The sequence below is a fragment of the Salmo salar genome, chromosome 13 (assembly GCF_965601325.2).
Source record: "Salmo salar chromosome 13, fSalSal1, whole genome shotgun sequence".
Taxonomy (NCBI): Eukaryota; Metazoa; Chordata; class Actinopteri; order Salmoniformes; family Salmonidae; genus Salmo; species Salmo salar.
Window position 1 is genome coordinate 103,410,168 of NC_138303.1, and position 14,833 is coordinate 103,425,000.

The 14,833-nt window shown below is 44.4% G+C and overlaps 1 protein-coding gene across 3 annotated transcripts in view; it reads left to right on the top strand.

Moving 5' to 3' along the window:
- LOC106568428 (SH2 domain-containing protein 3C) overlaps positions 1–14,833 on the top strand; it is a 117,026-nt gene that overhangs the window by 43,245 nt on the left and 58,948 nt on the right. Inside the window, exon 1 of one of the 3 annotated variants that reach the window (XM_082960533.1) lies at positions 7,257–7,741. The exons of the other annotated variants lie outside the window; for them this stretch is intronic. Within the exon in view, the coding sequence (XP_082816659.1) occupies positions 7,661–7,741 (81 nt within the window). The 5' untranslated portion in view covers positions 7,257–7,660. Of the gene's footprint in view, positions 1–7,256; positions 7,742–14,833 lie in introns of those variants that run through there. 3 annotated transcript variants of the gene reach the window in all.

The window sequence follows — 14,833 nt, forward strand, 5'->3', positions numbered from 1 at the left end:
TTGTCCCAGTCTGTAATCTCCACATGTTTTAATATGACCACCATCATTCCTGTTCCCAAGAACTCTAAGGCTTCATGCCACAGTGACTACCACCCTGTAGCTCTCACATCTGTAATCATGAGGTGCTTTGAGAGGCTGGGTATCGCACACATTCACTCCACCATCCCAGACACCCTAGACCCACTCCAAATAGTAATACTGCCCCAACAGATCCATAGACGACGCAATCTACATTTCTCTCCAAACTTCCCTCACTCAACTAGATAAAAGGAATACCTATGTGAGAATGCTGTTCATTGATTACAGCTCAGCGTTCAACACCATTATCACCACCTGTGTGTGAACCCCTCCCTCTGAAACTGGATCCTGGACTTTCTGACGTGCTGACCCCAGGTGGTGAGGGTAGGCAACATCACCTCCACCATACTGACCCTTAACATAGGGGCCCAACAGGGACGATGAGTCAGCCTACAGGGGGAGGTCAGTGACCTGGCAGTGTGGTGCTGCAACAACAACCTCTCCCTCAACGTCAGCAAGACCAAGTAGCAGATCGTGGACTACAGGAAACAGGGGGGCGAACACACCCCTATCCACATCGATGGGACGGCAGTGGAGCAGGTAGACAGCTTCAAGTTCCTCGGTGTCCAAATCACTAAAGACTTAAAATGGTCCAAATACAAACAAACAGTCGTGAAGAAGGCTTGACAGTGCCTCTTCCCCCTCAGATGGTGTGAAAAGAAGACACGGAAAATCGTTAGAGACCCCAACCACCCAAGTCATAGACTATTTTCTCTACTGCCGCACGGCACGAGGTACCGGGGCATCAAGTCTGACACCAACAGGCTCTTGTACAGCTTCTATCCTCAAGCAATACGACTAATAAATAGCTAACAACAGTTACACTGACTGAGTTTACCTTGTATCTTTATTGACCTTTATTTCAATATTTGCACTGTCTCTTTGCACACTCACAGTGTCCTACACACAATCACACACACTGTCACTTGCACACTCGCACACACAAACAGTCACTCCATCATTTGCTCACTGACACATAATACGCATATACAATTATACTGACTCTACACACCCACTCACATACAGTCATCATATACTGTACACTGCTGCTACTCTGTTTATCTTACATCCTGTTGCCTAGTTACCTTACCCCTATACAAGTCGGAAGTTTACATACACCTTAGCCTAATACATTTAAACTCAGTTTTTCACAATTCCTGACATTTAATCAGAGTAAAAATTCCCTGTTTTAGGTCAGTTAGGATGACCACTTTATTTTAAGAATGTGACATGTCAAAATAATAGTAGAGAGAATTATTTATTTCAGCTTTTATTTCTTTCATCACATTCCCAGTGGGTCAGAAGTTTATATACACTCAATAAGTATTTGGTACCATTGCCTTTAAAGTGGTTAACTTGGGTCAAATGTTTCAGGTAGCCTTCCACAAGCTTCCCACAATAAGTTGGGTGAATTTTGTCCCATTCCTCCTGACTGAGCTGGTGTAACTGAGTCAGATTTGTAGGCCTCCTTGCTCGCACACACTTTTTAAGTTTTGCCCACAACTTTTCTATAGGATTGAGGTCAGGGCGTTGTGATGGCCACTCTAATACCTTGACTTTGTTGTCCTTAAGCCATTTAGCCACAACTTTGGAAGTATGCTTGGGGTCATTGTCCATTTGGAAGACCCATTTGCAACCAAGCTTTAACTTCCTGACTGATGTCTTGAGATGTTGCTTCAATATATCCACATAATTTTCTTGCCTCGTGATGCCATCTATTTTGTGAAGTGCACCCGTCCCTCCTGCTGCAAAGCACCCCCACAACATGATGCTGCCACCCCCGTGCTTCATGGTTGGGATGGTGTTCTTTGGCTTGCAATTCTCCCCCTTTTTCCTCCAATCATAACGATGGTCATTATGGCCAAACAGTTCTATTTTTGTTTCATCAGACCAGAGGACATTTCTCCAAAAAGTACGATCTTTGTCCCCATGTACAATTACAAACCGTAGTCTGGCTTTTTTATGGTGGATTTGGAGCAGTGGCTTCTTCCTTGCTGAGTGGCCTTTCAGGTTATGTCGATATATGACTCGTTTTACTGTGGATATAGATACTTTTGTACCTGTTTCCTCCAGCATCTTCACAAGGACCTTTGCTGTTGTTCTGGGATTGATTTGCACTTTTCGCACCAAAGTACGTTCATCTCTAGGAGACTGAACGCGTCTCCTTCCTGAGCGGTATGACGGCTGCGTGGTCCCATGGTGTTTATACTTGCGTACTATTGTTTGTACAGATGAACGTCCTACCTTCAGGCGTTTGAAAATTGCTCCCAAGGATGAACCAGACATGTGGAGGTCTTGGCTGATTTCTTTTGATTTTCCCATGATGTCAAGCAAAGAGGCACTGAGTTTGAAGGTAGGCCTTGAAATACATCCACAGGTACACCTCCAATTGACTGAAATGATGTCAATTAGCCTATCAGAAGCTTCTAAAGCCATGACATCATTTTATGGAATTTTCCAAGCTGTTTAAAGGCACAGTCAACTTAGTGTATGTAAACTTCTGACCCACTGGAGTTGTGATACAGTGAATTATAAGTGAAATAATGTGTCTGTAAACAATTGTTGGACAAATTACTTGTGTCATGCACAAAGTAGATGCCCTAACCGACTTGCCAAAAGTATAGTTTGTTAAGAAGAAATTTGTGGAGTGGTTGAATAACAAGTTTTAATGACTCCAACCTAAGTGTATGTAAACTTCCTACTTCAACTATGTCTACCTCCATCGCTCCAGGATCCCTGCACATGCACATTGCATTCAGAAAGTATTCTGACCCCTTGACTTTGTCCACATTTTGTTACGTTACAGCCTTGTTCTAAAATTGATTTAATTCATTTTTTCCTCATCAATCTACACACAATAGTCCATAATGACAAGGCGAAAACAGGTTTTTAGAAGTTGTAGCAAATATATAAAATATAAAAAACAGTTACTTTATTTATTTAGTATTCAGACCCTTTGCTATGAGACTTGAGCTTAGGTGCATCCTGTTTCCATTGATCATCCTTGAGATGTTTCTACAACTTGGTTGGAGTCCATCTGTGGGAAATGAAATTGATTGGACATGATTTGGAAAGGCACACACCTGTCTATATGCATGTCAGAGCAAAAACCAAGCCATGAAGTCAAAGGAATTGTCCTGTCCGTAGAGCTCCGAGACAGGATTGTGTCGAGACACAGATCTGGGGAAGGGTACCAAAACATTTCTGCAGCATTGAAGGTCCCCAAGAACACAGTGGCCTCCATCATTCTTAAATGGAAGAGGTTTGGAACCACCAAGTCTCTCCCTAGAGCTGGCCGCCCGGCCAAACTGAGCAATCGGGGGAGAAGCCAAGATCCCAATGGTCACTCTGACAGAGCTCCAGAGTTCCTCTGTGGAGATGGAAGAACCTTCCAGAAGGACAACCATCTCTGCAGCACTCCACCAATCAGGCCTTTATGGTAGAGTGGCCAGACGGAAGCCACTCCTCAGTAAAAGGCACATAACAGCTCACTTGGACTTTGCCAAATGGCACCTAAAGACTCTCAGACCATGAGAAACAAGATTCCAGAAGATTCCAGTCTGATGAAAAAGATTAAACTCTTTGGCCTGAATGCCTAGTTATGGTGTAGGGGGATAGGGGGTAGTGAGGGGTAGGGAAGTACTGGGGTAGTTAGGGGGTAGACCCATCATTGCAAAGGGTCTGAATTCTTATGTAAATAAGGTATTTCTGGTTTTTATTTTTTATTAAAAAAAATGGTTTTTGCTTTGTCGTTATGGGGTATTGTGTGTACATTATAATTTATTTTATCAATTTTAGAACAAGGCTGTAACGTAACAAAATGTGTAAAAGGTCAATGGGTCTGAATACTTTCCGAAGGTATACAAGCACAACAACATATACCTGCAAACACTCACACATAAACAGAAATATATTTATCCAGTTTACCATTCTGAAATAAACAGTTGAGATGTATGCATATGTAAATGAGATTAGAAAAGTGTTTCTGAGTGCGTTCTTCACCCCCCTCTTGACACCATACAATTCCTTTCAACTAAAAATAAAGGACAGATTCCTTTGAGAAGGTGTTGAAACTAAAGAGGCACAACTCCCTCCTCTCTCTCTCTCCCTCTTTCAATTCAATACAATGGGCTCTATTGGCATGGGGAACATATGTCTACATTGTCAAAGCAAGTGAACTAGATAATTAACTAAAGTGAAATAAACATTCAAAAACAGTAAACATTACACCCACAAACGTTTCAGAGGAATAGAGACATTTCAAATGTCATGTTATGTCTATATACATTGTTGTAACGATGTGCAAATATTTAAAGTACAAAAGAGAAGATAAATAAACATACATTTGTGTTGTATTTACAATGGTGTTTGTTCTACACTGGTTGCTTTTTTCTTGTGGCAAAAGGTCACACATCTTGCTGTTGTGATGGCACACTGTGGTATTTGGCCCAATAGATATGCAAGTTTAACAAAATTGGATTTGTTTTCAAATTCTTTGTGAGTCTGTGTAATCTGAGGGAAATATGTGACAGACCGTCTCGATTCGGTCTTATGTAGCACATTTTGAAATTGTGTGGTTGTTTTTTTTACATTGGATAAAAGTAGAGACTCAGAGCTAGAAAATGATATATCATACACTGCAGTTGAAGAACAATGGGAAAGTAATTCTGCTTTGAAAGTTGATAAACCTGTAACCCCACTTTTGAGAAAATGGCCCTTGAATGTTTTGGTACACCTACTGGAGAGCTCTTCTTTGTCTACACCCCTCGTTCACACCCTCTTAAGCCCTAGCCCCACCCATCTCTTTAAGGATTCACATTTGAGGCCTTGTACTAAACAGAGTGATTAATGTAGTAAACAGCCAAATATTTCAAGACTAAAAGTAGTGAAAGTAGTAGCCTACAATAAGGAAAAGTCCAGGTAAAAATACACTTTATCCAGTCCTTGGCCTATATCCTAATCTGACTTTGGTGCAGGTCATGTTGTTCTTCACATTACCATCTCTGGTAATCATATAAAATTACATTTACATTTTAGTCATTTAGCAGACACTCTTATCCAGAGCGACTTACAGTAGTGAATGCATACATTTCATACATTTTTTTCTCTGTACTGGTCCCCGTGGGAATTGAACCCACAACCCTGGTGTTGCAAACATCATGCTCTACCAACTGAGCCACACGCGACGAATATAAAATCAATGTTTATTTGTCACATGCACAGGATATAGAAGGTGTAAACAGTCAAGTGAAATGGTTACTTGCATAGTAGCAATATCAAAAACAGAAAGTGTCCAGATAAAAATATTTTATAAATATTTTATAATTATTAGATGACGCTTACCCAGACACACTTGTCTAAATTGATGGGTCATGTGAAGGAAATGCTATAACCAACCCCCAGCCACTTCTAGCTAAGTGGATGGTCACTATTGTCTAGACATGTACACATGTTCATTAAATACAATAGATGGTCGTAATCACCCACAGAGACACCTGGCTACCTTGATGGGCCATGTAATCATCTGGCGAAGTGTTTTGTTTAGACATATAGCTTTCTACCTAAACAATGAGCCAGCATAATCCCAACTCATACTACTACCAACCAATACAAACATTGGCATGGATATAGTATGAATCTGCAGATAGCTAAAGCTAACCAACCAGGTTCAATATTAGCTAGCTAATATTAGGCTATAGCTAAGAATGCAAATTGATGTCTGATTCTAATAATATTACTACACAGATCATACATGTAACGTTAGCTAGCGAGCCAGCAAGCTAACGTTCACTAGCTAGCTAACAATATGCTTTAACTTGCAATGAAAATGACTTTCTGACAAAATTAGAAATGTTTAATACCTGAAAATGTAGCTAGACTCTTACCCGTATACATGGATGAATGCTTCACGGCCGACTGGAACCATTTAACTCCGTTTTGTTTGGCCAGCGTGTCAAGTCACTCCAGTTCACACTGACTGTAGCTTGTGCAGAAAGTAGCAAATCACTTTTTCCAACTGATCTGTCGATAGCACCTGCTAAATTCAGGGTATCGATGTTGTTGAGAGAAGTTGCAAAACTTTTTTTTGTTCTCGATGGCTAACGTTATATATTTCAATAACAGTGCGGTAGAAAGTACTGTCAACACATACTGAGCAGCTCACGTTATAAACAGAAGCAGGCTGCATGGCAGACCAATCCAAACTCATCTCCCGGCATGTCCAGCACATCCATGATCTCAGCCAGTTTCCGTGGCTGAACCAATTAGACTTGTAATTTAACCGTTTTATTTGTATTTACGGATGGAATACAAGTTTGTTATTAAGGCACATGAAAGTTCACATGTTCCAGAAGGCATTTCTGCCAAAAAACAAATTTTGATAAAAAATATAAAAATGTTTACATTCAAATGCCTCTCCTGTGAAGTAGTGACGTGCGACATTCGCCTAGTTTCCTGAAACCAGTCACATGTGTCTCTAATATGGTCATATATTTGGCAGGAGGTTAGGAAGTGCAGCTCAGTTTTCACCTCATTTTGTGGGCAGCGTGCACATATCCTGTCTTCTCTTGAGAGCCAGGTCTGCCTACAGTGGCCTCTCTCAATAGCAAGGCTATGCTCACTGAGTTTGTACATAGTCAAAACTTTCCTTAAATTTGGGTCAGTCACAGTGGTCAGGTATTCTGCCACTGTGTACTCTCTGTTTAGGGCCAATAGCATTCTAGTTTGCTTTGTTTTTTGGTAAATTATTTCCAATGTGTCAATCTTCTTGTTTTCTCATGATTTGTTTGGGTCTAATTGTGATGCTGTTCTGGGTCTTTGTAGGGCCTGTTTGTGTTTGTGAACACAAACAGACCCCACTCTCTCTCTCGCTCTCTCTCCCCTCTCTCTCTCCCCCCCTTCTCTCTCTCTCTCTCTCTCTATCTCTCCCCCCTCTCTCTCACTCTCATTGTGTTCTCTCTTTCGTTCTCTCTCTCTGTTTCTTTCTCTCTCTCTCTGTGGTAATGAAGGAGGAGGGGATGGGTGGGGTCTGCCTTGCCTCCGCCAGTGCCTGCAAGCATTTCTCCCTCTCCCTCCTCCCTCTCCCTCATCCCTCTCTCCCTCTCTCCTTTCCACCCTCCCCCCACCCACTCCTTTCATCAGAAACGGATGAGGTAATCCCTGCCAGGGCTCGTGAAGCACAGTGAGAGTGTGAACGGGAGAGAGAGAGAGAGAGAGAGAGAGAGAGCGAAAGCGAGAGAGACTGTGCGGAGCTGAGAGAGGGATATGACATTAACAGCAAAGTGCAAGGGGATAGGGCCCTGATCAGTAGTAGCAGTAGTACCAGCAGTAGCAGCAGTACCAGCAGTAGCAGCTGTAGTGTTAGCTAGCGTTAGTAACGTAGGGTAGCGTAGCTGCCACACAGTGTAAGTGAGATGAGCTGCTGCCAGGGCTGCTAGCGAGCACAGGAGCGGAGCGCTGCCTGCCTGCCTGCTGTGGGACAGTGACAGAGAGGAGAGCTGGTGCTGGGGACCTCAGGGCGGGGTACAGCCCAAGCTGAACGGAGCTGAGCTGTGAGGACAGGACAGGAGAGGAGAAGGGAATCATGACGGAGCGCTGTAGCCTATGGAGCACCCTGTCGGCAGCTGCCTGCTGTTTCTACAGAGGCTCCTTCATGCAGGTGCAGGTGAGGGGGGATGTGTGTGTGTGTGTGTGTGTGTGTGTGTGTGTGTGTGTGTGTGTGTGTGTGTGTGTGTGTGTGTGTGTGTGTGTGTGTGTGTGTGTGTGTGTGTGTGTGTGTGTGTGTGTGTGTGTGTGTGTGTGTGTGTTTGAGAAATCAAAGAGCAAGACAGAGGTGATTCAGATTATGTTTTTGTTAGAGTTCACTTTTTAAAGAACAGAATCTATATGTTGGCTTTGAATTTCTGGACATATCTGGTAGTGGTTTTATGTCTGTGTGTGAGAGAGTTTAAATAGGTGTGTTGGAGTGTGTTCATTCCCGTGTTGGCCAGCAGCTAGCTGGTGATACTGGGAGGATGATCTACTTGTCTGATTTAGGAGCCTCAGCAACATGAGCATGGCTGATTCCTGAGAGATAACATAAGGATGTTTTGTTGGTACATTGTGTCCAGACACTTGTAGCATTAGAGCATCACAGGAGAGATTAGCACGGAGATGAATTACATGATATCACCACTGAAAGTCTTTGTATACGATAGTAAGACATCTTACAGTAGAATGCATAGCCGTGGGAAGATGTTTGGAGGTGGCGGTGCTGCGATTTGGCCCGCGCTACAGATGACTATATTGGCCCACTAATACAGGACTGGTAAAGGCCCAGTGCACTACTTTCCGAAATTTTTATTTTACTAATTTATTCATATTTTTCAGGGGGTACTGCAGCACCCTCTACACCTCTACTACCCACAGCTATGGTACTATGTTATTACTGAAAGTGTTTGGATATGATTATGTAGTAAGGACACACAGTAATGTAGTATGTTGTTTCTGAAAGTGATAGTAAGGAACCTCAGTGTAGGATCTTATGTTGCTAATCACTGCTCTGTACCGATGCATCTGCGCTGTGCCACGTCTGCTGGAGACAGGATTTAATAGTGTTTATAGTTGTGGTGGGAAAATAAAACATGACTGTGATGGGTGTACGTGCGTGTGTACGTGTGTAACCTTGGAGAGATGGGAGCATGTACTGTGTCGAGAAGTGGCTACCAGCCTCAGCCACTTTTCTCTTATAGATGGTCCCGATAACATCTTCTGTCTGTTGAGCGGTGTCGCCTGTGTTTACATCACCTGATCTCAGACCAGCACATGAAGAGAGAGACCCACACTGTTAGTAAGAGAGTTTCCGTTTGACAGACCTCAGTAGCGGGGTTATACTGAAGCATTTGACTGACTCAATTCTGAAAATAAGGGTACGGTTAGGGTAGTTGCATTTATGTGACCTAGGGGCCAGGGAACAAATGGCAGGATTTAAACACTTCAGTTCAGACCACCATTAGGTTGTTTTCAATTTCCAGCTGATATTGTGCTTTAGACACCCATCGCAGAGCTTACTACTGATCCTATGCTCTATGAGTCCAGACTGGTATTGTGTGCTGTGTGCTGGCAGTGCTGCCATTGTGTCTGTATTAAGACCACTATCTCCCAGTCTGCCTCTAACTGGGCCATTGTAATGCAACAGCCCTGTTTGTTCACAGACCAGATCAACGCTTGAACCCCAAATCCTCCCATCTGCCCCTTTCTCCCCTCCCTCAGCATGCACTTTGCACTTTTATTGTTTTTCCCCCTGATTTTAATCCCCCTTTCTGTGTCTGCCAGCCAGCCTGCCAGGCTAACGCCAACCAGCCAGGCTAACCCCATCCAACCAGGCTAACCCCATCCAACCAGGCTAACCCCAACCAGCCAGGCTAACCCCAACCAGCCATACTAACCCCATCCAACCAGGCAAACCCCAACCAGCCGGGCTAACCCCAACCAGCTGGGCTAACCCCAACCAGCCGGGCTAACCCCAACCAGCCGGGCTAACCCCAACCAGCCGGGCTAACCCCAACCAGCCGGGCTAACCCCAACCAGCCGGGTTAACCCCAACCAGCCATGCTAACCCCAACCAGCCGGGCTAACCCCAACCAGCCATGCTAACCCCAACCAGCCGGGCTAACCCCAACCAGCCGGGCTAACCCCAACCAGCCGGGTTAACCCCAACCAGCCATGCTAACCCCAACCAGCCGGGCTAACCCCAACCAGCCATGCTAACCCCAACCAGCCATGCTAACCCCAACCAGCCAGGCTAACCCCATCCAACCAGCCATGCTAACCCCAACCAGCCACGCTAACCCCAACTAGCCCTGTCAGCCTCTGTCACCCCCAGTGACTCAGCTGGGATAGTGTTTGTGGCCCTGCCAGCATCTCTGTCATCCCCAGACCCCCCTTGCCTGGCCCTGTTGTCCCCAACCAGTGGAGGCTGGTGTCACTTTAAATCGGTGGAACAGGCTCATTTTAATTACTGGAATGAATTATATCAAACACATGTCCTCCGACTGGGGCTCCAGGGGCCACCACAGCCACCAATTATCCACCAGCTATAGTGGGGCTCTCTCTCCCTCCACAATCTGTAGTCCACAAACAGTGTTCAGCCCCAACCGTGTAACATATCAGAAGCTGTGGAACTGATATTGCTGCATTACGATGTTAGCTAGCATTAGCCCCGCGCCATCCGTAACCAATTGGAATGTTTAAGTATTGAAACATGTGACCCTCTGTGTAACCCCCCCCCCCCCCAATCCACTCTTCTTGTGTCTCATCTTGGCGCTTCTTCTCCTCCTCTCCCGAGTCCCTTTCACAGCAAATCCTCTTTGTAGCACCTGCCTCGCCCACCTGTCACTCCCCCCGGAGCGGTGAGGGGCTAAGCGGGCGTTTTAACCTCCGAAGTTCAAGAGAAAATCAGCCTGTTACTTAGAGAAAGGAAGCGTATTTTACATTTGTTTTTTATTTAACCTTTATTTAACTAGGAAAGTCAGTTCAGAACAAATTCGTATTTACAATGACAGCCTACCACAGCCAAACCCGGACGACACTGGGCCAATTGTGCGCTGTCCTATGGGACTCCCAATCACGGCCGGATGTGATTCAGCATGGATTTGAACCAGGGACTGTAGTTATGCTTCTTGCGCTGAGATGCAATGCCTTAGACTGCAGCGCTACTTGGGAGACAAATTATTATTACACTGGGATGTTTTCACTAGTTATGAGACATGCTGACTCTGTTTTTTATTCTTCCTGTTGCTCCAAACCATTAGCTTTGTAGCGCCTTATTCCAAACCCCCTTCCTCAAAGCCACTGCATTGTAGCCTGGTTTCTGCTCTCACAATTCCAGAAGGAGTTGGCTAGAGAGCAGAAACAAACTAAGACCCTTACTGCTTGGAGCTGGAGCTAGATGCAGGGAAGAGGGGAAGCAGTGAAGCACCAGGGATTCTGAATGATTAGACTGAGGAATGGTGGGGAATGTTAGGGAATGGTAGAGAGGCTGAGATCTAAAGATGTAACAGGGAAATAGACAGCTGTAACAGGGATAGAGACAGCTGTAACAGGGAGAGAGACAGCTGTAACAGTAACAGGGAAATAGACAGCTGTAACAGGGAGAGAGACAGCTGTAACAGTAACAGACCGCTGTAACGAGGAGATAGATAGACCGCTGTAACAGTAACAGGGAGAGAGACAGCTGTAACAGTAACAGGGAGATAGACCACTGTAACAGGGAGATAGACAGCTGTAACAGTAACAGACCGCTGTAACGAGGAGATAGAGAGACCGCTGTAACAGTAACAGGGAGAGAGACAGCTGTAACAGTAACAGACCGCTGTAACGAGGAGATAGATAGACCGCTGTAACAGTAACAGGGAAATAGACAGCTGTAACAGGGAGAGAGACAGCTGTAACAGTAACAGACCGCTGTAACGAGGAGATAGACAACTGTAACAGGGAGAGAGACAGCTGTAACAGTAACAGGGAGAGAGATAGACCGCTGTAACAGGGAGAGAGACAGCTGTAACAGTAACAGGGAGATAGACAGCTGTAACAGTAACAGGGAGACAGACCGCTGTAACGGGGAGAGAGACAGCTGTAACAGTAACAGGGAGATAGACCACTGTAACAGTAACAGGGAGACAGATAGACAGCTGTAACAGTAACAGGGAGAGAGATAGACCGCTGTAACAGGGAGATAGACAGCTGTAACAGTAACATAGACCACTGTAACAGGGAGAGAGACAGCTGTAACAGTAACAGGGAGAGAGATAGAGCGCTGTAACAGGGAGAGAGACAGCTGTAACAGTAACAGGGAGATAGACAGCTGTAACGGGGAGAGAGACAGCTGTAACAGTAACAGGGAGATAGACCACTGTAACAGTAACAGGGAGACAGATAGACAGCTGTAACAGTAACAGGGAGAGAGATAGACCGCTGTAACAGGGAGATAGACAGCTGTAACAGTAACATAGACCACTGTAACAGGGAGAGAGACAGCTGTAACAGTAACAGGGAGAGAGATTAGACCACTGTAACAGGGAGATAGACAGCTGTAACAGTAACATAGACTGCTGTAACGGGGAGAGTAGTGAATGCATTGACAGACAGACTCCCACCAGTCACACTACTCCCACTGACTGCTCTACCTGTGTGCCATACAGAGATCAGTTGTTTTTAACATATTTAGTCATTTTATCAGATGATTTACAGTAGTGAGTGCATACATTTTCTACTGGTCCCCCGTGGGAATCAAACCCACAACCCTGGTGTTTGGAGTGCCATGCTCTACCAACTGAGCCACACGGGACCTACAGGACCACATGGACTCCTTGACACCTCGTGGCAGCTGCATGGTTCCCCTCAGAAGTCTTTGTGCGTGTGGCTCTTTTAGGGAGCAGAGCAGCGCTGCAGAGATCACAGGCTTGGTCTGGTACTTACTGCTACCCCCACCTGCTCTATACACCCCCTCAGCCTCCCAAACACCCATACCCCCAATCCCACTCCCCAAACCCCTATGCACTGGTTAGTCACAAACTAGTCATTTTCTGCTAGGATGGGCCTATATCTATCTCTAAATTCCTCATTACTGAACATTGATAAATGAATATTCATTATTGACATGGAGGAGCTTTGCTCTGGTTGTGGTTAGGGGAGTTCTGATCCTAGCACTGAATAATGTTTTAGCAGGAGGTTTCAGCAGCAGAAGGTTTCAGCAGCAGAAGGTTTCAGCAGCAGAAGGTTTCAGCAGTAGAAGGTTTTAGCAGTTTTAGCAGTAGAAGGATTTAGCAGTAAAAGGTTTTAGCAGTAGAAGGATTTAGCAGTAAAAGGCTTTAGCAGTAGAAGGATTTAGCAGTAGAAGGATTTAGCAGTGGAAAGATTTAGCAGTAGAAAGATTTAGCAGTAGAAGGATTTAGCAGTAAAAGGTTTCAGCTGTACAAGGTTAGCTGTAGATGGTTTTTGTTGCAGAAGGTTTCAGCAGTAGAAGGTTTTAGCAGTAGAAGATTTTAGCAGTAGAAGATTTTAGCAGTTGAAGGTTTCAGCAGTAGAAGGTTGTAGCAGTAGAAGGATTTAGCAGTAGAAGGTTGTAGCAGTAGAAGGTTGTAGCAGTAGAAGGTTGTAGCAGTAGAAAGATTCAGCAGTAGAATGTTTTCGCAGTAGAAGGTTTTAGCAGTAGAAGGTTTCAGCAGTAGAAGGTTTCAGCAGTAGAAGGTTTTAGCAGTAGAATGTTGTAGCAGTAGAATATTGTAGCAGTAGAAGGTTTCAGCATTAGAAGGTTTCAGCAGTAGAAGTATTTAGCAGTAGAATGTTTTCGCAGTAGAATGTTTTCACAGTAGAAGGTTTCAGCAGTAGAAGGTTTCAGCAGTAGAAGGTTTCAGCAGTAGAATGTTGTAGCAGTAGAAGGTTTCAGCAGTAGAAGGTTTCAGCAGTAGAAGGTTTCAGCAGTAGAATGTTGTAGCAGTAGAAGGTTTTAGCAGTAGAAGGTTTCAGCAGTAGAAGGTTTCAGCAGTAGAAGGTTGTAGCAGTAGAAGGTTTCAGCAGTAGAAGGTTTCAGCAGTAGAATGTTGTAGCAGTAGAAGGTTTCAGCATTAGAAGGTTTCAGCAGTAGAAGTTTTCAGCAGTAGAATGTTTCAGCATTAGAAGTTTCAGCAGTAGAAGGTTGTAGCAGTAGAATGTTGTAGCAGTAGAAGGTTGTAGCAGTAGAAGGTTTCAGCAGTAGAAGGTTTCAGCAGTAGAAGGTTTCAGCAGTAGAAGGTTTCAGCAGTAGAAGGTTTCAGCAGTAGAAGGTTTCAGCAGTAGAATGTTGTAGCAGTAGAAGGTTTCAGCATTAGAAGGTTTCAGCAGTAGAAGTTTTCAGCAGTAGAATGTTTCAGCATTAGAAGTTTCAGCAGTAGAAGGTTTCAGCATTAGAATGTTGTAGCAGTAGAAGGTTTTAGGAGTAGAAGGTTTCAGCAGTAGAAGGTTTCAGCAGTAGAAGATTTTAGCAGTAGAAGGTTTTAGCAGTAGATGGTTTTAGCAGTAGAAGGTTTTAGCAGCAGAAGGTTTTAGCAGTAGAAGTTTCAGCAGTAGATGGTTTTAGCAGTAGAAGGTTTTAGCAGGAGAAGGTTTTAGCAGTAGAAGGTTTTAGCAGTAGAATGTTTCAGCAGTAGAATGTTTCAGCAGTAGAATGTTTTAGCAGTAGAAGGTTTTAGCAGTAGAATGTTTCAGCAGTAGATGGTTTCAGCAGTAGAATGTTTCAGCAGTAGAATGTTTTAGCAGTAGAAGGTTTTAGCAGTAGAATGTTTCAGCAGTAGATGGTTTCAGCAGTAGAATGTTTCAGCAGTAGAATGTTTTAGCAGTAGAAGGTTTTAGCAGTAGAATGTTTCAGCAGTAGATGGTTTCAGCAGCAGAAGGTTTTAGCAGCAGAAGGTTTTAGCAGTAGAAGGTTTCAGCAGTACAAGTACATAAACTACAGATTTTAGGCTCATGCTAAGGTTAAGACACTAGAAACTTAGGTCTTCTATTACCCTGTTGGGTCTGATAAGAGCAGGGGTCTGAGGCCTAGTGGGTCAGCCAGGGAGGTTGAGGTAGTGGTCTCTGATAAGAGCAGGGGTCTGAGGCCTAGTGGGTCAGCCAGCGGAGGATGAGGTAACGGTCTCTGATAAGAGCAGGGGTCTGAGGCCTAGTGGGTCAGCCAGGGAGGATGAGGTAACGGTCTCTGATAAGAGCAGGGGTCTGAGGCCTAGTGGGTTAGCCAGGG